Source organism: Dunckerocampus dactyliophorus, chromosome 3 (assembly GCF_027744805.1).
Source record: "Dunckerocampus dactyliophorus isolate RoL2022-P2 chromosome 3, RoL_Ddac_1.1, whole genome shotgun sequence".
Lineage (NCBI taxonomy): Eukaryota > Metazoa > Chordata > Actinopteri > Syngnathiformes > Syngnathidae > Dunckerocampus > Dunckerocampus dactyliophorus.
Genome location: NC_072821.1, coordinates 25,971,136 through 25,998,131, shown reverse-complemented (window position 1 = coordinate 25,998,131; position 26,996 = coordinate 25,971,136). Strand labels below are relative to the sequence as shown.

The window sequence follows — 26,996 nt, the reverse complement described above, 5'->3', positions numbered from 1 at the left end:
ATGAGCATACGTATATACGTGTATATCAGGGTGCACACACTTTTTCCGCAAGCAAGCTATAAGTCAACATGACGTATTTCTTAGTATAAAACGTATATATAGAAGAAACATAATATGTAAAATATTAAATACAAAAATTATATATATATAATTAAATATAATTAATTATATATAATTATATATAACTAAATTATATATATATATATATATATATATATTACTGCTCAAAAAAACTAAAGGAACACTTCGAAAACACATCAGATCTAAACTTGGGGAAAAATGATCTTGAATATCTTTCTGATAATAAGTGGGTGATGTATTAGTAACAAAATGATGCCACATAATTTGGTAGACATGAAAATGATCACCCTATAGAGGGGGGAAATCAAAGACACCCCAAAAATGAAAGTGAAAAAATGATGCAGCACACTGGTCCATTTGGCTAAAATGTCATTGTAGCAACTCAAAATGATTCTCAGTAGTTTGTGTGGCCCCCACGTGCTTGTACGGAGGAGATCCCCCAGGACAGCATCCGTAGTCTCATTAGAGCATGCCCCGACGTTGTCAGGCATGTGTACAAGCATGTGGGGGCCACACAAACTACTGAGAATCATTTTGAGTTGCTACAATGACATTTTAGCCAAATGGACCAGTGTGCTGCATCATTTTTTCACTTTCATTTTTGGGGTGTCTTTGATTTCCCCCCTCTATAGGGTGATCATTTTCATTTCTATCAAATGATGTGGCATCATTTTGTTACTAATACATCACCCACTTATTATCAGGAAAGATATTCAAGATCATTTTTCCCTCAGTTTAGATCTGATGTGTTTTCCAAGTGTTCCTTTAATTTTTTTGAGCAGTATATATTCGCGGTTTCAAAGTTTACAGGTAATTAATGCAGCTGATATCACTCACAAATAATTCACAATTCAATTCAACATTTTGCTTAATCCATTTAAATTTTATACATGGTACCCATCCATACATGGAGCCTATCCCCACTGACTACAGGGGAGAGGCGGGTTACACCCTGGACTGGTCGCCAGTCAATCGCAGGGCACATATTGACAAACAACCATTCATACTCACTCTATACTTGGAACCATGTCAAATAATGTTTTTTAAACGATGGAATCCAAGTTATCTTTGTAAAGGCAGATATCTTGTACTTTACAGGTGATGTGGCTGACCACACTCCTGCTCAAAATTTTCAGGCCAGATGAAAAATTGTAAGAATTTACATTTTGCAACGTTGGATTTTAAGGAGGCTCTAAGTGGAGCTTCAAAATACAAAAAGAAGAAATAGGAGTGAGACAAAAATAAATTTTGAGTACAACTGCTAAACTGAAATAGGCTGTTCCTCAAAAGACCACAGCCTTTGAAAGCCAAAATGAGTGGATTCAATGGGCCTCATTCACGAACATCTTCTTAAAAGTCTTCTTAAGAAGTGTAGTTAAGAAGGCGCGGGTTGGAAACTGCGCCACATTCACGACACGTTCTTAAGTAGGGATAATCGTTCGCACTGGTGTTCTTAGGTTGATGAATGCCAACGGGAATGCACGTGCATGTGAGCCCTAATTTGCATAGGTCACCGCCTATTATTTCCTATATCAGGTAAAAAATGTGCTGTGCGCAACAGGCAGCTGGAGGCCAAGATGCCAAAGCGCAAGGGCAAGACTGAGGAGCAGCTGGACAACAAACGAAAGAAAAACTTCAATTCTACTGAAATAGAGGTGCTTTTACAAGGAGTGACCGAACACAAGACCACCTTATTTTCAAGTGTATCCACCAGTCATCAGGCCATCCAAAAAGACTCGGCATGGAGCACCATTGCAGGAAACATAAATGCCATTTCCACGGAGAAACGCACCACCGCAGAGGTTAAAAAGAAATGGTTTGACTTAAAATCAGAGTAAAAAAAAAAAGATTAGACTGCACCGGAGGGATCAGGAGGAAATGGGAGGTGGGCCATCAATCAGAAACCAAACCATTTCGGAAACTCTACAAAATATTCACACAATTATGATGGAAAAATAACATCAAAATACATAGTTTGTGTGTGACAATTTGTTTTTTCTGTGGTTACATTTGATTAGACGCTGCCTAATTAATACAGCAGCCCCGTGCTCCGGCTCAAGACGTGGCTGGGGGCGCATGTCGTTATCTGGTGGTGCTCGTGCGCAATATTATTATTTATTCAATATAAATATTCAATTATTTATCCAGTTTACCAAATAAAACATATTTGTAATGGAGAATTCCTGGATTAGTGAGAGCCTTCACAAAGAATCAGAATGTTTGTCTTATATTTTTTTGCCATTCCAAAGCATAAATAAACTAAAACCTAATATTAAATACTACAAAACCTACCTTTTCTGGTTTGTAGAGCAGCCTTCCACCTGCAGTGTCCAAACACATCCAACGTCCCTTGAGGATACCGATGGTGCGCTCCACGCAGGACGTGTGTGCTTTTGGTTGTACATGTTCTTGTGGGGTCTGCGGATTATTCAATGGTGTCATGAGCCAAGGTGCCAGGGCATAGCCTGGATCACCTGTAAAATAAGTTAATGGCCACATAACAACATGCAAAAGGCATAAAATTAACATTTTACGCACCGATTAACCATCCGTCGCATGCTGCGCCATGACTCAGGCGCATTCCAACGGAGAAATTTCGGAAAATGTAGGAGTTGTGTGTACCTCCTGGGAAACTTGCAACAACATTCAGAATCTTGTTGCGAATCTGAGATTATTTGGATATTAATTGACTGATACCGTTTGCGATTAAGGTAGTATTTGTATTGTATTTGTACTTTATTTATCCCACAGCGGGGAAATTTACTTGTTACAGCAGCAAGCAAGATACGCAAGTAAAGAGTACAGTGTAAAGAATGCATATTGACTACAACATGGTTCAGGTGGTGCAGGTGTTGTAGAGCCTGACAGCGGTCGGTATGAAGGACCTGCGGAACCTCTCCTTCTTACACCGTGGGTGTAACAGTCTGCTGCTGAAGGAGCTGCCCATGGAAACAACAGTGTCATGTAGCGGGTGAGAGGTGTTGTCCATGATGGATGTCATCTTAGCCAACATCCTTCTCTCCCCCACTTCCTCCATGGAGTCCAGAGGGCCGTCCAGGACGGACGGACAATAAATAATTGTTGGGATATTTTATTTGTATTACATTTTTTGGGATCAGGTTGCAAAATTCATCATGAGGGCGATTGCGCATTGAAAGATCAAGCTGTATTTGTGCGTGAGAGTCCTCCTGAGCGTTCGTGGAATTTGTTCTTAGATCTAAGAACTGTGAGAACTTTGTGCGTAAGAACGTTTCATGAATGAGGCCCAATGTCATTTTCTGTCAGGTATTCATTCACACTGTCGTGATCTTTTGATGGCTAAGGCAAAACAACGCTTTTTGAACACCGTCAGATTGTTGAGCCGCATAAACAAGTCTTCTTGCAGTGTGCCATTGCTGCTGAGGTTGGACACATTTTAAACTTCTTCAAAGATACTGAGCATTATGGGAAAAAAAAAAATCAAGTAGTAGAACCCCAAAAATGTCAGAGGATCCGATTGGCTGTCCATACAGTCACAGAACGATCCTTGGGTTGTTACCGGCGTCGAGTGGAGTCCAATAACCATCAGACGGCATCTGCGAGAGAAGGGTTTACAACAAAAAACTTCTTCAAAAGGCAACGTCTCCTTCAACGCCACAAAATTGCCCGTTTGGAATTTGCATGTGAGCATCAAACATGGACACTGAAAGGTGGAAGAAAGTCTTATTCTCTGATGAGAAAAAGTGTAACCTTGACGGTCCTAATGGCTTCCAACGTTACTGGCATGACAAGTAGTTTTCCACATGGCACATGGAGGGGGCGCCATCATGATTTGGGGTGATTTTTCCTTCAATGGAACAATGGAACTTCAGGTTGTGCAGGGGTGTCAAACGGCAGCTGGCTAAGTGGAGACGTTGCCGGAGGCATTCCTCATGACTGAAGGCCCTCATCTGTGTGGTCTGTGTTTCAATAGGACAACACTGCAGTTCACAATGCCCACCTGAGACAGGACTTATTCCAGAGGAACATCACTCTTTTGGAACATCCTGCGTGTTCCCCTGAACTAACTCCAACTGATAACATTTGGGGATGAATGGCAAGGGATGTTTACAAAAATGGAAACACCTGGAAGCACTGACATCAAGCATGCCCAAGCCAATTTTTGAGGTGTTACTGAGGCCGTCTTTGAAAATGTTATTTCTTTTTTAGGGATTTTTCAGGTTTTTTTGAGCTATGGTCTTAAACTTTTGATCAGATGATATTTCAGTGTAATTGTTGTTTGCAATTGTTCTTTTTGCATTTCCAAAGGTCCACTTAGATCCTTAAGATCCAACAGTGCAACATGTAAATTGTTGCAATTTATCAACTGGTTTTAAAATTTCAAAAATCAGGAGTGTATATTGTACTGTATATACTGTATAAGGATGGGGCTGATCCACTCCGCTATTGGGTTCAGATACCAGCGTAATTCACATATCAGAAATTGCTGATACCACATGCGCAAGTTTCCGATCAACGAACCATGTCTTTGCTTTAATGTTGTCAACTTGTTGTCAGCAAACATAGCCAAAGTATCAGCGAACGTAGCTACCTCGACACACGCACAGCAGCCTTCCTCCTCACTTGCGGCAGCCTGATGCGTTCACAGCCACAGAAAGAAGTCGGACTCCAGTCATGGAAAAAATTATGAGACCATCTTTGTTTCTTCAGTTTCTTGTTCATTTTAATGCCTCATACAACTAAAGGTACATTTGTTTGGACTAATATAACAATTACAACAAAAATAGCTCATAAGAGTACATTTTTTTTGTTAGTACAATGCTATAGCTATTCATGTAAGAACTTCAGTGATTTTGGTTATGATCAAGAAAACCATAGAAGATGCTAGATATCAGCTCTTAAATTAAACTCTTATTAGCTATATTTGTTATCATATTTGTCCAAAAAAATGTACCTTTAGTTGTACCAGACATTAAAATGGATCAATAAACTGAAGAAGCAAAGGTAGTCTGTAAATTTTTTCCATGACTATACACAACAAAAAGCTTCTGGGTGGCTACAATGAGTGTATTACAGCCTCATATAAAATCAACAGTAATGTTAATGTAGCAACACGTAAGTTATGTGCAATGTTAAGTTTTCTGTGTTGTCGGACTGTGAAGCCATGAAAGTGTGGCGACAGCTACATTCGCTGATTTTGTTGTAGCTACATTTGCTGATATTCTTTTGGTCATGGTTGCATATTCAAGCAAACAGCTCTGATATTGGAACTGTATTGGTATGGACGCAAGTGAAGAAATGTGGCTTGTTGCATACATTTGGTACATGTATTCTATTGATGTTTTTTTGTTTGTTTGTTTGTTTGGTTTTTTTTTTTTTTTTTTACCACTGTCCTGTCCAGCCTTTAAGGCAGATAGAATTGTAGTTTGTTTGTTTTTTTACATGTAATGTTTTTGAGTTCCACTGACCCAGCTTACCAAGTGTAATTCTGCAGAGTAGAGACTTGGCATCAGCCTTTCAGCATTACATCACCACCATGTTTGTGTTAAAGACAGAGTCCACTTGTTTGCCCCCATCAAACTTTTAGCTGGGGACTCTGAAGCTGTACCTGCAGACAAAAACAAACATGGGAAAGTGTAGATGACAGTGGAGTAGAGAGGTGGCCGCTGTGCACTCAACTCTGTGTTTGTGTGTACAGGGCCAGGAGCATGACTGAGCAGCAGGAGCACACTGAAGAAACAGGCCTGCTCGCTACACAGGACCTGGACGCCTCCAAGGACGACGACGCACACGGCCACCTCAGGCAAATTGATCTCACGCATGCACGCATACACACTCACATACACAAACACTGTTTCATGTTTTCCCAAACTCACCATCTGTATCCTGTGTGTGCTCCTAGATTACAGCTGCAGGAGATTTGTTGTCTTGTACTTTTCTGTATTTCACTTCTATTTGATGTCAAACAATGGTAACAGACATGCACAGAATACACTGCATAGGCAGATTTACAAATAAATATTGGATTATGGAAATGCAGTATATGCTGCTTTGTCAGTTAAATGTTGTACTCTTTTTGTAGCAGTGACATGCGGTGAGTTTTCATGGCTGCTGAGGCACTGACACATTTGGATTTTTTTTTTTTTACTTTAAACTTGTGCTGTAATCAATCTTAATACAGTTTGCTCATTAAGGGCCCTATTCTCCCATATGCATAAGCAGGAAAAAGGGTGCAGCTGCACGAGTAAAATAAGTCCAGCGCCCCAGGAAGGTGAAACATTATACAGTAGTACCTTGCATAACGTAAACCTCCTTTTACGTAAATTCCACTGAATGTAAAGAATTGATGTAAATATTTTGCATCGTATTACGTAAGGAATTCCATATAAGATAAAGCGTCAAGTCCATGCAAGCGACTTGCACTAACAGAGTACACTTGGTGACGCCTTCTGGCTTCACGCTCTCATTAGCTGATCATCTCATTGGCTGATTATCGGGGCACCACCTACGCTCTTATCTCATTGGCTGACTTATCCAGCACGTCCATGTTTGTATGTGAGCTCCCTTCCTCATCGTAGTCGCCCTTAAACTAGTTTGCACGCATTGAAATCTCTTCTTAATTTCATTACTTTTATTTGTGTTAAAATTACCGTAGTCATGGGCCCTAAACCAAGTGTAAGTGGTAAAAAAAAGGGGAAAGTTGTCGATCGAAACGAAACAAGAAGTTATGCAGAAATTCTGACGCTTCATGCTCTCATTGGCTGATTATCGGAGCACCGCTTACGCTCTCATCACATTGGCGGACTAATCTAGCGCGTCGGTGTGTTTATGAGAGACATGCTGCTCTTTTCCTCATCGTAGTTGCCCTTAAACTAATTCGCACGCATTGAAATCTGTTTTTTTTTTGTTTACTTTTATTTGTGTTAAAATTACCGGAGTCATGGGCCCTAAACCAAGTGTAAGTGGTAAGAAAAAAGGGGAAAGTTGTTGATCGAAACAAAGCAGGAAATGATCCAGAAGCATGACGGTGGTATGAAATTAAGTGATGTTGTTAGACTATACGGCCGTTCCCCATCGACCATTATGCCTTATTTACCTTATTTTATATTGGAATGTTACTGTACTCTGTTTATGCTGTTTTCTTATATTTTCCCACCATATTTGGTGGACTTTGAATATTTTGAAGGCCCAAAGGTGTGAGTTTGGGAAGATCTTGGAACGGATTAGGCTATTTACATGTATTTTACGCTTCGTATAACATAAAATCCCTATAACATAAAGGTTCTTGGAACGGATTATTTACATTGTAGGGGCGTCTACTGTATTGCACTTGAAGTTTGATACGTACTAATTTCATAAATGTCATAAATACCATATTAATGGCTGTAAAAAATGTATTTAATTAATTACATAACATTTTCTTTGCATAATTAACGCATGTGCATCATGGCAAGCCACGCTTCTCTGTTATGACTGCAGAGACAGGCACAGTGTAGCATCCCCACAGAGTGACAGTCTGATGCTTTTGTATAACTTTATTCAGACCTGAACACATCAGCAGGGGGGCAGTTCCAGCACCATGTACCTCCAACTCACAAACACGTCTCTAGTCCCTTCGTCATCAGAACGACCACGAGATGCATTCATGGACACTCGGAACTTCACAACAACGTCTTTATTATTTATACACTCACATTCATACCTATATGAGTATATTTTCACCATATTGTGTTTTATCGCTTTAATGGAAGGACCATTTTACAATGCCCACTGGCGACGTGCAGGATCCGAGTGAAAAAAGACGAGAGGCACGTTCTTGCACCCAGCCCGTATCAACGTCACATTTCCAGCCTTCAAAATAAGAGTAGTCTTTGTCACATTTGTCAAATTGTGTAAACAAAATCAAGGTTTAAAAATGTGATTGGAATTACATCTGTGACTACATCTTCCTTAATCACAAGCAGTGGCATTACATTTTGTTGAAGATTTTGTAGCAATATGTGCTGAGGCTGACATCCCATTCGAAAAGTAGAAAAGCTACCGTACATCAATTTCTCAATTTCTGGACAAAATGGACCAGTGGTGTATTGCATCAATACATTTTACATTTCATCCATGAACATTTTATTCACTAACCCAAATAGCACACACTCTATGCTGGTAAAATAAGTGGAAAAGGTAAAAAATGGAATTGTAAAAAATTTAAATGGAAAAAACGGAATTTGGAAAAAAAATAAAACAGAATTTGGTAAAGAAATCAGATGGATTTCACAGGGCTCTAAGAGAGTTTGTTAAAAACAATGTCATGCATTCTTAATCACTCCACAAATTGATCTATAACCATGTCAAATGATTAGTCCTACTCTAAAAGTATTTTGCACGAGAATTTTTTCCAATTTTATCTTTTATTGGATGGCCTTTTTTGGATCTTTTATTGGATTAGGGACCTGACTCAGGTTTGTTACAAAAGCCAAACAATATTGTTGGTCTTGCTGTGCAATAATAAAGTCAATGCAGCAGTACTTTGTTTGCATTATTTTTAATGCTTTGAAGAGCTATTTTCATAACCATATTCAATTCCACAAATTCATGTATGTAACAAAAGCTTATTATTAAAACAAGACAAAAAATAGGAACAGTACCGGATCCCATCCGATTGGCAAGGCTACAAAAAAAATAAGATTGGATCGAAAGCCAAAAAATGTGGATCTGGACATCCCTGTTCACCATGTTTTTGCCATTTGGGGAAAATGACTCTCACTGTGGTTCGCTGGAGTCCCAAAGCTTTAGAAATGGCTTTATAACCTTTTCCAGTCTGATAGATCTCCATTACTTTCTTTCTCATTTGATCCTGAATTTCTTTAAAATTGAAAACTACATTTTGTGTTCAATTGTGTTCATTGACTAATATTAAAATTTTTGATGATCTGAAACATTTAAAGGGATAATTCTGATTTTTTGGCATGAAGTTGTATGACATCCCCATCAGCAGTGGACTAGTACAGTGGCGTACACCCCCATTTGGTCCCGCAAGTCCAGTTGTGTTCGGATTTCTGTGACGAGGAAGGCAGTTCTGCTTAGTTGTTGGGTCATTTAAGTAAAGAGTTTGGCTTCTCAAAACAATATGCGTTCAAAAGAGTAATACATTTGCATCATAAAAAGGCCTTTTTAAAAAAAGCAGACCTCGCAAATTGCTCGGCATAATATTTGTCTCCCGCCGTATCCCTTGCGCACTTTTGCCTCTCCATTCGTGTGTATGTGTTGAAGAAGCTTGTATATTCATCCGTGACGGAGCGCCGTGGCCATCTTGTTTATGTGTGTTCCACAGCTACGAGCGAAGATACTGGCTTTGCACGCATATTTGGCTTTGACTTTGTCTAAACTCACTTTGTGGAAAAAAATGTCGAAATATATATATCGTATATTGATATTCAACCTAAATATATCAGGATATGAGTTTTGGTCCATATCGCCCAGCCCTACTGTTGGGCACAAGCATGCCACAAATTCTCCATCCGGCAGTCCATTTCAGCAAAGCATAAAAATAATAGAAACTACTGTATTGCACTTGAGTTGCTGAGGAATCTAGCTAGCACGTTGGCACCGCAGTGTATAATAAACGTTTCGCAAACATTATATTGGCGACATGCTGACAAACAGAAACGGACACGCACCATCCAACGCGGTTTATGAAGGATTGCACATTCAGAGGGTAGGCTGTTTCTACCCCATATTTGATCAGAAACTGTGCAAATTCAGCAATTTTTACGAGAGAAAATGTTAAAAACGATTGGAATCATACAGAAAATACATTTATAACACTGTTCAATGGACAATAGAGAAATATACAAATTTCTGGTATGTGTATAGTTATGTTATCATTATAAATGTTTTTGTTTTCCTCACTATTGTGTATGCAGAGTGAGGTTGTGTGTGTTATATAAGAAGGACTGATGGCAGGAGCTGTGTAATCCTGTAGAATCTGCTATGGGATTGGGCACTAAAGCGTGTTGTGTATTGGAGGGTGGAACTTGGACACTTTCCTGACCTGTTGCCAAATAAACACAACATGCGTGTGTTTGTGCTTGCGGACAGAGATGTTCCCAGTCTGAATATCCCCCTATCTATCTGAAGTATACTGAATGTCTATTTTACACAATGGGAATTAGTTATTTTTGCTTACATGCATAGAAACGCAAGCATCTGTGAGGTTGTTATCATTAGATTGGGAGGATATGCTGTACATAATCTGCAAAAAATTGGTGCTCTCCTCGTGTAATTTCCACCTCATGTCTCTATCTACAATGTATGAGTCTTTTCACTACTCTCCATGCTAATTTCAACTCCTCCTGCTAGATTACTGAGTGGGAGTCCACAGCTACACCTGCCACCAGTGGGAAGTGTTCCCTTTCTAATTTAGGATTCAATTTAGGAGCCTGAGACTTGGCAATTAGTTTCAGTATTCAGCCGCACAGCCTGAGGCACCGAGTGTGTGCATGAAGGCGCTTTGATGCTTACAAGGCTGTCTGATGCTTGGTTTAGTTTCAAATATTCTGTAGCAGATGTTTATGTTACCTCCATCCACTCTCATACTGCATCTTGGAGGAACATCTCAAGAGTTTTCACATTTGTCCTGGAGAATATCAAACCCACTGAGTAATGTCGAAAATAAAGGATGTTGTTGAATCTTTTACAGCCACACATCCCAATCTGACGTTGTAAAACATGTTTTACTTTGACATTACAAATGTGATCAGTATGCAGGTCCCTTTAGACTTCAGTGAAGTTGTCTCTTTGCACCAGCAGTATTGATTAAGACCTGGTTCATGAGTAAGAGTGAAACAGATGGAAGGTGAGAGCAGAGAAACACATGGTTGGTCCCCACAGAGCCATCTGTGTTTTTTAATAATCACTCGAGCTTCCCCACCTTGGAGTGCACAGCTACTGTGGAGACTATTTATAGGCAGAAGCAGGAGGCAGCACATGAAAACATGATTATGCAGGCAAGGATGGGGGAAACAGTTACTAAACAAGGATAAGCCACAGGAAGTAATTGTGAGAGTGGTTAACAGAGTGCTTTTGACCAAATTATTACCTCCAGTTTTCCAGTTGCGCAAGGTATGAGGGTTTGTTTTAATTAACATCTGTTGCTTGGTCAGCTGGTTGGCATGATGACACAACAACTACATAACTCTATAGAACGATAACACAAGACATGCAGATTGATTTAGACTACTTACAAAAAGTTAATAATATTCGGCTTTCGGGTGACATTTCAAGATGAACCTATTAGTAAAATGCATGTGCTTTACCTACATTTGATTTTTTATTCACCTGTAGACTTTTACAGGAGTAATTGTATCCCCTCTTTGTAAGTTTCCTCATCCATTCCAATACTTATACATATTTTCTTTAGTAAAACTGAACTGACTAAAACTACACTAAAACGTTTGTAGTTTTCATGAAGAAGAGAACAGTTTTAGTTTTTGTCGACTAAAACTGGAATAAAACTATCATATATAAACTGACTAAAATGTGACTAAAGTGATATTCATTTTCATCCAAAAGACTTGAGACTAAAAATAAAATGGCTGCCAAAAACAGCACTGAGTAATGTCATGGCTCACGGTGTGTCTTTTGAATTGGCCCAAGGACAAAAAAGTTGCAAAGGGTAATCAAAGTGGTCGTTGTTATGCTTGGCACATTTCAATGATGATTGTTTTGAGGAAGTTTGCAGTGTTGCCGGAGAGCTGGCATACAAGGCAAGACTGAGTTGTGCCTGTCATAAAATGTCCCCCTGACTTGTACGTCCAGTAAGGAAACTCATTGATACATAACTTTTGTATGTATTAAAAAGATCACATGGAATACAGGAAGTGAATAAATGTACTGCAACGGATGGGGGGTAGGATTAAATAAGCTTTGCTTCTTCCACGTGGAACTGCGAATTGTACTATGTGATGTATTCCATTGTAACTTGTATGCTTTTTCAAATAAAATTAAACCATTACCAACCTTGTGTTAAGCGGTCGTCAAAGGTCTTGTCAGGTCTTTCTTGACCTTAGTTTAGTTTAGTTTAGTTTAGTTTAGTTTAGTTTAGTTTAGTTTAGTTTAGTTTAGTTTATTTGAACATGAAGGTTACAATGGAATACATCTCATGAATCATTTTCACAGTTCCACATGTCCAAAAGGAGTAAGAAGAAGCAGAGTTTATTTAATCCTATCCCCATCTATTCTACATCTAGTACAGTACATGTTGTTCACTTCCTGCATTCCATGTCATGTTTTCTGTGATAGTCAGAATAATACATAATCCATATTGGTAAGTCCCAAAAATAAGTGAATAAGTAATAATAGTAATAATAAGTGATAATAAATAAATAATTAGATAAATATGAGTAAAGATTTTTTTTTTCTTTAAACAAAACAAAACAAGTAATAGCAAACCTGACAGAACATCATTGTGATGATCAAGACTCTTCTGCCTTGTATTTAGTAAACACCAACTGCTTGTATTGTTTTTTGAATTTGCTCATCTCTGTACATTGTTTGAGTTCCTTACTCAATCCGTTCCATAATTTAATTCCACACATGGAAATGCTGTGGGTTTTCAGCGTAGTTCTTGCATATAAATGTTTTAAGTTTTGTTTTCCTCTAAGATCATATTTCTCCTCTCTGATTGAGAAATACTGTATGAGGTTTTTGGGTAATGAGTTATTATTAACTTTCTGCATTATTCTAGCGGTTTGAAAATGAACTGAATCAGCAAATTTTAATATCTGTGATTTTAAAAATAGAGGGTTTGTATGTTCTCTATACTTGGCATTATGAATTATGAATTATGAGTAATCCTCACAGATCTTTTTTGCAGTACAGTGAGTGAGTGAAGATTGCTTTTGTAATTATTTCCCCATATCTCCACACAATACGTTAGATCTGGTAATACTAAGGAACAGTACAGAGTGTGGACTGATTTTTGATCAAGGACATATTTTGCTTTATTCAATATAGAGATATTTCTCGCCACCTTTTGTTGTATATATTTAATATGAGATTTCCAACTCATTTTTTCATCTATTATAACCCCAAGGAATTTATATTCTTCCACTTTTTCAATATCCACTCCATTAATTTGTATTTGCTCGTACGTATCCTTTCTGCTATTACCGAATAGCATTATTTTAGTTTTACTTAAGTTCAGGGATAATCTATTCCTGTCAAACCATGATTTTAATATAACCATTTCATCCTTGACCTTTTTAATGAGTTGTTGTGTACTTTCACAAGAACAAAAAGCGGTGGTATCATCTGCGAATAAGACCAATTTTGAGTCCTTAGTTACTTTACAAATGTCGTTGATATACAAATTAAATAGTTTTGGTCCCAATATGGACCCCTGGGGTACTCCACACATGGTGTGTAAACTCCCAGATGTGTATTCTCCTAGCTTTTCAAATTGTTTCCTTTTTGCTAGGTAGCTTTTAACCCAATTCAAAACTAATCCTCTTATTCCGTACCTTTCTAATTTTGAAATTAAGATATTGTGGTTAATTGTATCGAAAGCTTTTGTCAAATCCATGAATACAGCTGCTGCGCATCTTCTGTTGTCTATGGCAGTAGTGATTTCCTCCGTGATTTCGATGAGTGCCATAGAAGTTGAAATGTTGGCTCTGAAACCATATTGACTGCTAGTGAGTAATTCATTCTTTTTAATAAATTTGTCCAACCTATTATTAAATAACTTTTCCAGAATTTTAGAGAATTGTGGTAACAAGGAAACTGGCCGATAATTTGTAAGTTGGTGTTTGTCTCCTTTTTTGAAAATTGGAACCACCTTGGCTGTTTTCATTTTGCTTGGAAATATTCCAGTCTGAAATGATAAGTTACCAATGTAAGTTAACAGGTCTGCGATCTCATTAATGATCTTTTTAACTGTTTCCATTTCGATTCCATGGCAATCAGTTGATGTTTTTGCCTTGAAATGTTTAACAATATCAGTGATTTCCTTTTTAGTTACAACAGTGAGAAACATAGAATTATATGTAATAATATCATTCCCTTCATCAATTGTGTCTTGCTTTGGAATTTCTTCTTCCAGTTTTGGTCCAATATTTACAAAGTAATCGTTAAACATTTCAACTACCGCCTTCATGTCATTCCTGTTAGTGTTTCCAACCATGAAATGGTGGGGGTAATCTGCTTTCTTTGTATTGTTCTTTATAATACTATTTAAGATGCCCCAAGTTGCTCTCATGTTATTCTTGTTCTTATCAAGTAAATGGCTATAGTATTCCTTCTTACACACTCTCAAGATAGATGTCAGCTTATTTTTGTAAGACTTATACTTTTGTTCTGCTTCTTTAGTCTGTTGAATGATAAATGTCCTGTATAAAGCGTTCTTCTTCTTGCAGGCGTTTTTTAGTCCTTTTGTCATCCATGGCTGCTGGTTTTTCTTTTGCTTCTTGGACTTTTCTTGCCAGGGACAGTTCTTATTGTAGAGCTCCATGTAGGTACCTAGAAAGTTGTCATATGCTTCATCCACATCTGTTGCACTGTAGACCCTCTCCCAGCTTTGTTCTTTTGGATCTTTCCTGAAGGCACAGATTCTGTCCTCTGTACGCAGTCTTTGAAAAGTCTTTTTTTTGTCTCCACCTGTCTTTTATTATAATGTTCATTGTAAATTGTGAACACTGGAAGATGATCACTGATGTCACTAATTAGCAGGCCACTGATGGTATTGTTGTCAAAGACATTGGTGAATATATTGTCGATAAGGGTGGCACAGTGGTCTGTTATTCTGCTGGGTCTAATGATTTTGGGATATAAACTCAAACTCAAACTATACATTGGAACTATACATATTCCAAAGGATCTCTTCCTTTGGAAGAGATCAAGATATCAGATACTTCAAGAAACTTGTGTTCTTGAACTACTTTTTGAGAGGTTGTCAGAATGGTATCCACATGGTTGTCTTCTTCAAGAACCTTGTGTTCCTTCCATGTGAGAAATGTTTACTCTTGTGGTTTCTTTTATGGCTGCCTGAGTAATGCAACCAGTTGGTCTGTCTTCAGTGTTGACTTTAGTAATGGTATTTTCACCTATATTTGATGTGTTGTCAAGCTCAATGGAAATACTTGACTTGCTTGTAAATTTCTGGACTCCTTTAGCATTTTCAGGTGGATGTTTAGACAAGAACTTTTTGACAACTTCTGGATTTTTACCATTTTAACACACATTTATCCAGGTCACTGGTGAAGTAGCCAGTACTGCTACTTTCCTTTTTCCACTGTACTTTTCCTGTATTGGGCAGAGAAAGTAGTGATGGTCCCTTCTGCACTTTTTTGTTATTGCAGAAGTGTTTTCTTCATCGTGACATCTTCGACACAATTCGCAGGCTCCTAATTTAGCCACAGCAAGCCTTTTGTCGTGCAGACCTTTGAATCTCTGACAGAAGAACATATTGTCATGATGTCAATCATCTCCACACACTATGCATGTGCTTGCAGAGTCCCTTGTTGAGGTTGATGCTTTGGTGAATGCTCAAAAGCGTAGTCAGGTTCACTTCAGCAATGTAAATTACGTTGATCAGTTTGTTCAAGAATGCTGTGATCATTTACAAATGGGTAGTTTCGACCCTTGCTTTTATTTCCTTCATATCATCCTGTGGTGTCCACATTCGCCACGCTGAAAAAGCTTGCGTTGTTTCAGTCACCTGATTTTCCAGGTTGTCTCAGTGTGATTTGTAGTCATCACGATTTATGTCAGCAGGAGAGAGACGTTTAACTATGTCACATTGCCTTTCAGCCCGTTTAATTACAGATATAATGCTATTCTTCATATAGCTCGTCACTAGACTGGTCCGCATAAGTTCCTCAGTTTCCAACTTTTATTTTCCTTAGATCATTTTCCAAGTGCTCTAAGAGCACGTACGTCGGGATGAAAGTCCTGCTTTAGCAGCAGCTTGTTTTCTTTGAAGTATCCTGAGTTCTGTTACTTGATCTTCCATTTCCATAGATCTCAGCTTGGTCAACAGCTTGGTTTGGAACATTTATGTAATTCTTTTTCGTCCAACAACTACACCATGGTTATCAACTGTACCTTGGTTATCAACTGTACCTTGTTATCACCTTTCAAGCTCTTTTGGACATAAGCCAGCCTGCACTTGAAAAGGTTGAGAAGATCACAGAGGACGCTTTATCAACTCAACTTCAGTAGATTTTCTTGAGTTTTATTTCACACTTCAACTATTTACAGGAGCTTGTCAGGTTAGGTTGATAACCTTGAATCAAAGAGGAGTAGCATCAAATTACTACTCAAGACTTAACACAGCTGTAACTTAGGGACAATAGTTGTTACATACCAGTGGTCTTTCCGGTCTTCTCTTGTTTCCAACCATTTGAGTAGTAGTGTCTTTTCATCAGTCTGCAAACGCAGCACGGTGGTTATGTTTTTGCCGGCGTTTATCTGTTTGCGTTCAAAATAATTAGAAAATTTCTGAATGCATTCGGATGAAATTTTCGGGAATTGTTGGAAATATAGTATGGAAGAACTGATTACATTTTGGGGATGATCCGGGTCACCCTCTGGATCCAAGATTTTTTTCAAGAATTCTTTAACATTGCGAGATAGGACCATTTTCGGCATTTGTGCATTTAACGCCACAAATAATGGTCAGAGCACTTGGAAAAAAATACAGGATAAGTTTCCAAAAGGTTCTACAAAATATCAAAGACTGATCCAAAAAATGTAGGATTATCATTTTGGTGTGAATCACAATATGGGGGGGAACGACTGCGGAGGTCTGCTTTTCTAGTTAACAATATATTCTCCATCCATCCATTTTCTATAACGCTTCTCCTCATTTGTGTCGCGGGGGTATGCTAGGTATGCTAAATGACATAAAAAGCATTATTTTTTTAAATGCTAATTTTAATACTTAATGAATGTTGCACTTGTATGCTAGTGGCATTTAGAAAGAACTATGGTTGATGAAATGGAAACAGTTACCGACACTAATAACCGACCTGTTGGGCCTGTAACGTGTTCATTGACAATATTATTGTTTGGGAACAAATACAAATTTGTAGTATTATTATTACATCGAGCTTGAACAGACACAACTTTGTCACAGTTCTACACCATGCTGATGAAACCCACCAACTTTGAAATGAAGTTGTCCAATGTACATTTTGGAACCTGTTTACATACACATTCTCTACACATACACATACTCATACTCATACTCTATGTGTACTCTACACATCCCTTTGGCATGGATACTGGAACCAGAATTCATTGTTCTCCCAGCTTCGTCGCTCGTCGATAGTCATATCACCAGTTGACCCTGTAGTTCATTGCTACAAAGCCAAAGAAAGTGCTAACACTTTGATAGAGAAACACTACTGAATTCAAGAAATAACTGCATGGATCTCTGCTCATCCCTTCTGCCTAACAGTCTTTTTTGTCAACAATAGTAATCATAATAGATTAGATTTTATATAGCGTTTTCAAGGTACCCAAAGCGCTTCACAGTGAATTGAGCCCATTATTCATTCACTCCTCAGTCACACACACTGGTGGTGGTAATAATACACAGCTGCCCTGGGTTACACTGACGGAAATGTGGCTGCCAATTTGCGCCTACGGCCTCTCCGACTACCACCAAACATTCAGACACAGTGTGGGCAGCACTGGAGGTAATGTGAGTGAAAAACAGTGACTGGGTGGAGGGAGCAAGGATTGAACCACCAACCTTCCGGTTTCGAGACGAAACTGCCACCCAATCAAGACTTGAATCAAGGTGACGTTAAATGTTCATTTATCACTTTCATTCATCCTATACAATATATGCATTTGATTTATTTTTGTCATGTAAAATATAATTGTAAAGTTATAAAAATGTTTTGGGTGTTTTGGGTATTATTTCTTATGGGAAAAACGGATTGGGTTGGTTACGTTTCGGTTTGAGTCGGACCTTCTAGAACGGATTAATGACCCAAGTCCTGAGGTTCCACTGTATAATACAGACTATTCACACTAATGTATTTGCCAAACAAAGGAGTGTCTATTTAGTAAGATTAAATGTCAAATTTGGGATGAAACATTAAAGGGGAGTGATGTCCAGCACATCCGCCCTAGCTGGCAGTGCTGTCACAGCTGTTGTTGTAAACAGCTGCCTGATCCTCCAAACAACACAGCAGGCACTCATAACATCTGGCAACATGCTGGTCTTTGACACTTAAACAGAGTTGAGATTTTTGTCTCTGACACTATATTCTTCCCTACAGGAAGTGACTAACTGAGGGCCCCATTACCATTTTATATTTAAACACTTCCTATAACCTCCTGAGAGTCACCGTCTAGTTTAACACGCATGTAAGAAGAGATACATCATGTCCAGTTGTTTTGACCTAAATCAGGAAATCACATTTTGGGATTTTGTTAGTGAGAAAAAGGGGGAAATCTTTGATTGAAAATACACATTTTTGAATGCTGAAATTGGGATAGGCTCCAGCATGCCCCCGCGACTCTGGTGAGGAGAAGGATGGATGGATGAATGCTGAAATTAAGCCAGGCTACACTACATAAAGATGGCCATGAAGATGTCATAGTAATGTTAGTAGCTGATATACACTGCTCAAAAAAATAAAGGGAACACTAAAATAACACATCCTACACCTGAATGAATGAAATATTCTTACTAAATACTTTGTTCTTTACATAGTTGAATGTGCTGACAACAAAATCACACAAAAATGATCAATGGAAATATAATTTATGACTACGATTATGATTGTTATGGTCATTATTATGATTATGATAGTGCTTATGATTATTATGAGTATTATGATTATTATTATTATTATTATTATTAGCATGATCACTATTATTATTATTGGGGGTGTCTTGCTGTCCACCTGTTGCCTACTCCAGTTGCACACCAGCAGGTGAAATTGATTGTTGCTTCCTAAGTGGACAGTTGATTTCACAGAACTGTGATTGACATTGTGAATGATTAAGTGTTCTTTTTAATTTTGTTTTTGCAGTTTATATTGCATTTTCTTGATTTTCATTGTAGATTCTCACTGAAGGCATCAAAACTATAAATGAACACGCGGAATTATGTACTTAACAAAAAAGTATGAAATAACCAAATATGTCTGAACATTTAGATTCCTCAAAGTAGCACCCTTTGCTTTTTTGATAGCGCTGGAAACCCTTGGTGTTCTGGTGTTCAGGTGTGCCCCGACAGGGTTACCTAGTAGAAATTCTTGCCTTATTAATGGCATTGGGACTATCAGTTGTGTTATGTGTGTCATCTCATCTCATCCGATGGACTCAGTTATTTTTCGGGTTATTAGCTTAGCCTTCTGACTGTCACGCACATACGGGCCAGTGTTGTCCACAAGGCTGCGTTAGCTGCCGCTTGATTATCACATCGAGAGCGAAACATCGAAAACTCATAGAAAAATATTGAACAATACCAGTCAAACAATACAAACTTGTTTTAACCAGGGTTCCTACGCAAGTATGGAAAAGGATGGAATTCGATTTTTATAAAGTTCTAGGTCTGGAAAAGTATGGAAAATGGAAAGTTAAGGATGGAAGAATATTCAGGTTTCCTCCAAGACTGTTACCACTGTTCTGTTTTATAAAAGATCAAATTAGTAACTAAAATATTTAAAAAAGAAGAAGAAATGGATGGATTTGTTTTTGTGTTGTTGTGTTGTTTTTTTGTGGTTTTGTGTGAGAGCATGGGAAGATTAACAAGTTGAATGGCCAGCCTTCTGCGCTTGTCGTAATGCAACTTTTTGTATGAGCTACATTACCTAGCTGTGATTTCCTGGAAATTATATGGTTACACAATGGCATACATATTCAGAATAATGAAAACAAACGATTAATGCCATAATTTATTTACATGATACTAGTGCTGTAGCTAAGCATTATTTTCATAGTCGATAAGCTTGCTGTTCTGATTAATCGAGTATTCAATTAGGCCCGAGACAAGAGGTGTCCCAACTTTTTCCACCGAGGACCACATACTGAAAATCAAAAGATGCAGGGATATGTCAGTAGATCGGGAAGATCTGGGTTTGAATCTTCATTTTGGCATCTCTGTGTGGAGTTTGCATGTTCTCCCAGGACAAGCAGCATTGAAAATGTCACAAAAACCCAAGCGAACATTTTAGCTTCTCCACTTTACATTTTGCCTTTTTGCTCTATTTTTCCCATTTTTGCTGGGTTTAATTTTATTTCTACAATGTGCCGCGGGCCAATGGGCCGCACTTTGGACACCCCTACCCTAGACGGACCAAATCAATATGAATCAAACACAAAAAGTTACCCTTTTTGCTTTCACTAGTTTTAGCTTTACATGGCCGTGCTCCGAGTACCTGTTGTTTACCTGTGCAACAACACACTTTAGCAAAGGTAGATAATATCAGTGGATAAGATTGTTTCATATGTAAGGATCGGCCGATTGCAGATCCCCCAAAATTAAGGAAATCAGTGCCAGCCGATTGCCCGGCCGATTGATCGATGCATGTTTAGTGCACAACATTGTATTTATTTATTGCAGTTCACGTGGTCAGTATGTGTTCAGATGGATTTACCTTTTGAGTCATTGTTTCTAATAATATCCCAGAATTTTTTTTTTTTTTTTTTTAAATAAATTAATTTTTAGGATGAACTCAAAAAGGCTCTATATGTTTATTATTAAAACGGGAACTCATAAAATAACTTATTAGTTTCTCACTAACTATCATTATACAGTACGATGTTTTTTTTTTTATTAAGCTCAATACTACGGTGGCTGATCGGGACAAATAATATCCAAATTTGCAGCATTTTTTCATTGCATGTGGGGATTATTGTTTGGACGTTGCTGCGCGTTTGCCCCTGTCGGTCACCGTATGATACAGGGTACTCTTGCCCTCGCTCATAAACACATTATAGTGGGACTGTTTGTGAACGTAGACAACTTCGTACATTAGATGGCATCGTAACGCTGCTTTTTAACACACCTCATACGCACCTGGTCTGCCAGAGAATAAGAAGATGTAGCAGGAGAGATCCGTGTTGCCAGCTTTGCGACTTTGGCACAATATTTAGCGAGTATTCAGAACCCTCTATATTCCCTTTTTTTTAAACAAATCTAGCAACTTTTTCTGGTCATATTGGACACTTCTGGAGACTCCTAACATGCATCACATGCTGCTTTGCCCTACCCCCTTCTAAAAGCACTCACTGGCGCCTATGTCTTCCTTCTGACATTAATAAAAAGCACAAAAAAGAAGTGACACAATCATATTCGTTTTGCTTTTCCATGTATTTTGTACCCTTTTTGTCTTCCACAGCTGCCATAAGAATTACAGTTACTGCCACAAATAGATTGCTGTCCTGTGGGAAATACGAACAGTGTATTACTTTTCAGCTGGACTATTTCCGATGTGCAGCATATTTTTACAGGGTTTAGCTATTATTTTAACACAAAATATTAGACATTTTCAGTAATGGACAGAAAAGCATTAGTGAGATCCAGTAGATAATATTATGCCAGCATCAGAAGATCATGCCGCTTACGAAGTGTCCAGTAAGGTTGTTCCCATATACTGCTTACAGCCCCTGGGTGGCAGATGAGCATGGATTGGTATGATATGCTGTGATAATAAATCTAAATATGTAGTATTTGCTTTGTTTTCTACTGTGTTTCTCATCATTGTCAGCCCCACTAAATGCTCATAAGAACAGGCTCAGTTTGGATAATAGACGCCTTCTGATAAGCAGTGTGCAACAAAAATCATTTTAAAAGGAGTAGTAAACAATTTGATGGACTTTCTCTTGTACTGTGTGCACTGTCACACTCTGTATGAAAAATGTCTTCCAGCAGAGAGGCTCGATCTATAAACACCGCGCTAGCATCGAGTGATTTCCGCTCTGCACACACACTATCAGTCATCTCACTGACAGATACAGTACAGCAGAAAAAAAGGGAAGTCATTTTACTTTTGAGTCTTTTTTTCACCTGCAAGCTTTCTTCTTAAACTTCCTCTTGTTAACTGGGGCATTTCCCTTCAAGGGCTGATTATACAGTATTTCATCTGCTGGGAGACTATGCAGTAGATGGAGGTATCATGCTGGGACATCTGCTGCACTGTTCCCTCCTGAGGCTAAAGGGATTTTATGATGCGTATGTGTGCTCATGTTTTCTGACAAAAAACAACACCATGTGTAATGTACCGGCATTACCACTATTTGTGTGCCCATCTTAATATTTATATTTGATTATGGCGAGATGTGGCAGCTTCCACCTGCAGCCTGCAGTGATGCACACACTAATGATTAGCTTGTCATGTGGAGGCATGCCCACAACGCAGTGCTCACGTTACACGCACAGACACATGGAAACACAAGCGGACCACCATTGCCAGGCCGTCAGTGACACTTTGTCTTCATGAGTGTAAATAGTACTCTTAATACACAACTAATAACCATGTTTCCATACAATCTACAGTAGATCCTCACTTTTGGCAAAAAAATGCGAGACACCCGTAGGAATGTCTATTTTTCACCCCCATCAAACCAAACATCTCCCTCACTCACGGTGCAAAAAACACGTGGAACACACAATGTAAACGTATCACACGGACTATGCGGGGATTGTGATTAGGTGTGTCCTAATCCTAATCCGATACTGATATAGGATATTAGGCCGATATCAGCAAAAAAAAGGAATCAAAAGCAGACTATATCAGCCTGCATCTAAGCGCTCTGATATTGGCACTCCGCCCCAAGTAATGGATTCCATACTCCGCCCCAACGTGTCTATCCAGCCCAGGCCACGTGTTAAGCATGGAGTAGGAATGATTGTGTTTTTCGTTCTGAAAAAGACGTCGCATCTGAGTGCAAAACTTGCACAAGTCATGCACAATTTTCCCGTGATGACATTGAACCGGGGAAGTTTAATACAACCTCATCGCACATTTCAAGTGGCATCACACGAGAAACTCCCATGGGATGACAAAAAGTCATTTGCTGTAATAAAAAAAATCGTGCCCCTATTATTGGAGAGGCATGGCGAGTTTAAGCGCTTCATTGGTCATCTCAAACCTCGCTATATCATGCCTAGCTGCCAGTACGTCGTGGATAAAGCTATAAGCCACATGCATAAAGAAGTAAACGGGTGAGTTTTTCTCATAATTAAAGTTGCTGACTATTGTTCTCTGTTGGAGTAATACCACTTGATCAAGCATTGAACAAGCCTCCAGCATTCCACACTACAAAATAAGTAATACAAGTATGTATGATTTGTGCTGATATGAATCAGTATCAGCTGATATTCAAGGCTGCAATATCGGTATTGTATCGGAAGTGAAAAAGTTGTTTGGAGACACACCTAATTGAAATAGACGCTTATACATGCAAAACAATGCTGTTGTATACAAATGTATAACCCGTAACCTATGCTGGGCTACGTGCTCCTGATGGCTTGTGATGTATGAGTAAAAGCGTAATACAAGTCATATGGTATCAAGCATATGAAGAACACCTTCTCACACCTGACTACTTTCTGTGCAGCTCAAGCTTTACCAATGCAGGGCAAGTGAGCCTAATTATTCGTCAGATCATAAGCGCAAAATGTCGGATTTTCCCACAAAAACGAAAGGAAAGTTTTGATCAAATATCTGTGAATGTACCTCGTTCCTGTTGAATTTGTGATGTGTTTTGTCTTGCAGCAAATACAATAAGTCTGCCTTTTTTATTCTTTCCAGGTTTCAGCTGATTGAAGAGTTGTCCTATGAGGATGTAAAAAAATGTTACCGTGGCTCGGTGAGTTTCATCCCTTTGTTTGTGTTTTGTGTGTGCATGTCTCTGCATGTGTGTGTGCGTGTGTGTGTATATGTATATCTCCATTAATTAGGACACATCCCCCATTTTGCACTGCCCAGTTAACACAAGAACCCAAGTAAAACTAACAGCTCCACAAATATCGTATAGCACAAAAGTCACTATGATTACTTTCCATCTTCTCGTAATATAAACAGAGAAATGTGTGAATTATTTTTATGTTCTCATCATGTTATCATGACTGGAAAACAACTTTTTTTTTTTTTTACATATGAAACAGTACATCCCTGCTGTTCACAGGGGTTACATAATGGATGCATTCATAAATAAATAAAAATGGCTATTTTTGACACGCCAAGCCCTATAAATATGCCTCACACACATTTTAAATTGTAAAATGTACAGGTAACCACGAATGAATGATAATGTAAAATGATTCATATAACAGATGGAATGAGAATCACGGTCTGGCCTGTAGCCTGGTCGTCTTGTGCTTGCTGTCGACTTGTGCTACAACCACGCTTCCATTTGTTATTGCACCGCCTCCATCTCCCTCTAAAGCGGCTAGCTGTGGTACGTGGCACCGCATCTGTGTCATCCCATCTAGAAGTCACAGATGATGCGCCGTCCCTCCAATGCCACAGTCTACATAATCCACACTGCTGGCCTGTTGTAATTCCAGTAACGACTTACGGTCGTATATGAACTAGTGTTCACCATGCTGATTGTAACAAAGTCGACTGTCAAAACCACATACTGCCGTCTTATACCTACCATGTTTGCTGTATGCCAGGGGTGGCCGAAGTGCTGCCACGGGGCCATTTGAAGCCTGCGGCTCATTTTGTTATTGGCACATTGTAGAAATAAAATTAAGCAACATATAAAAAATAGCAAAAATGGAAAAAAAAATAATAATAACACAAAGCTTTGTTTTTCAAATATTCCATATATCAAATGTTTTTATCCGTTTTACAAAATGTAAAAAATATTCCCCCTCCATCCTTTTTATTTTCAGTATGCAGCTCTCGATATTAAAAAATTATATCAATAATTCTAAGCCTTAAATAAAGTAGTATGATAGCCATACAGGCAGAACGTTTGATGCAGCTGTGCAGGTGTACCTAATGTTGTGGCCAGTCAATGCAGGTTACTGGTACCACTGTCTGCGTACTGCCAACTGAAAATGAAGAAAATTCTTATATTGTAGGTACCACGCCAGTTTTATGATGACTTCACGGAATAAGACAAAAATACATTTCAAGGAAAAAAGTGGTCATGCTACCCCAATTGAGTTGTTGCATACTGTATATAGTATGACTGACGCAATATAAGCCTGCACAGCGCTGTCTTGTCAAATGCACCGCGTACGTTACGAAAAAGGTTTACCAGGTAACTTTAGATACTAACCGAAATAGAGGGGGGCTGCGGAAAACCTAATAAAGTGGAGGCAGTGGGCAACGCCGCACGAGCCGTTTTCAACTTGCCAATTGCACCGTGTACATGAGTGAGGCAACAAAAAATAACAAAGCATCAAAATAAATTTTACTGCTAATGTATACTAATATATACTACTACTTATGTATACTTAAGCCTGATCTTTGATCTTTGACATAGAGCCCCCGTCCTCTAACACTTATTCTACGGAAAATGACTCCATTTGTTTGTGTTTTTCTAAGCAAAAACAGTGGCGTCATTGAATCAAATGGGTATTTAGAGGGTTAAAATCATAAAATATTTACGTTTTGTATTTTTATTAGAACTCAAATTGATTGAGAGGAACACATTTTAAATCTGAATTTCATTATTTTTCATCGGGAAAAAAACATCTTAGGAAAAATCATGCCTTAGCACAACCAAAGTTATGAGCAAAAAACAAGCAAACATTTACCTACAAGGACAAAAAAGGTCTTAGGAACCCCAAAGGTGTTAATTGTTTAGACAATGCTTTAAATGACATTTTAACATTCAAGGCTGTCATACAAATCAATAAAACACTACTTTGATATCAAGTGATGATGCTAGCTGGCCTGCTAGTGGCTAGCACTGACTGTTTTTTGTTGGTTTCCAAAATGCATTCCAAATAACTACGAGTGTGTCTTTTAGCATTGTAAACCAATTTAATAAACCAATATGGAATACAGTAAATTCAATAACTTAAAAAACCCAAACCTGGACAACCTGTATGGCTGTGACTTCTTGTTAGCTCCATATACCTGAGGAGAGGAACAGCCTTGATCTAATAATAGAAATGAGCCAGCCAAAGTAGAGAGATGGACAAGACAGAGAGAGAGGGATAGTTAGCCAGCAGAGAGCGTTTGAGTGAAGAGTGTTTGTGTGTGTGCTCCAGCTTCGACTGATGAAGGGCAGTGTGTGTGAATGGAGAAGGGAGGAGCGTTGAGCCACTGAAGGAGTACTTGACACAGAACAGCTTTTACCTTGAGGAAGGTTGTGCTTCTGTAGTCAGTGTGTGTGTGTGTACTCAGTCAGTAGCCAGGTGTGTGCTTGTGGACCAGACCTGTCACCTGTACTGACGTGCTACAGGGGAACAGTGTGTGTCTTGCAGCGACTTGCTTCAGGCCATGGATGAGTGTGTGTGTGTGTACGGTGCCAACGTGCTGAGCCTGGTGCAGAGCTCGCCACCTTTGAGGGAGAGGATGGTGTCCACGGTGAGCCGAGTCAGAGCGGCCGGCGGCTGGAGAGGGGGTGCTGGTGCTGGGGCTGGTTCTGGTGCTGTGAGGACAGGCCGGTCCGCCAAGGAGCTGCTCATGACTCTGCCCTGTCCCTCTGCACAGACTGTCAGCAAGTACAACTCGCAGTACCACAAACTCTTCCAGTGTGTGCCCAAGGATGAGCTCCTCATGAAAGGTAACACTCTAACTTTTTCATATTTGTTTACAAAGTCCTCACGGCATCATCAATAACATTTTTAGAACTTATGATCAGAAGGTTTAAAGCTTCAGGACTGAAGTAACTGATGGACAAATGTTATGAACACATAAAACATCATACACATTTGAATTGTTTGGTTTTGTCTGCATTACCGCCAGTCATTCTAGTTTATTTTTGTGTATTTCTACCTGCCGTCA

At 38.8% G+C, this 26,996-nt stretch overlaps 1 protein-coding gene across 4 annotated transcripts in view; it reads left to right on the top strand.

Annotated features, from left to right (window-relative positions):
• Positions 1 to 26,996, top strand: part of gramd2aa (GRAM domain containing 2Aa) — a 54,662-nt gene that overhangs the window by 6,940 nt on the left and 20,726 nt on the right. For 3 of the 4 annotated variants that reach the window (XM_054770718.1, XM_054770721.1, XM_054770719.1), the window contains exons 2-4: positions 5,759 to 5,863; positions 23,835 to 23,892; positions 26,460 to 26,775. In XM_054770718.1, coding sequence (XP_054626693.1) covers positions 5,759 to 5,863; positions 23,835 to 23,892; positions 26,460 to 26,775 — 479 coding nt within the window. The remainder of the gene's footprint in view (positions 1 to 5,758; positions 5,864 to 23,834; positions 23,893 to 26,459; positions 26,776 to 26,996) is intronic. The other variant, XM_054770722.1, reaches the window with a different exon arrangement.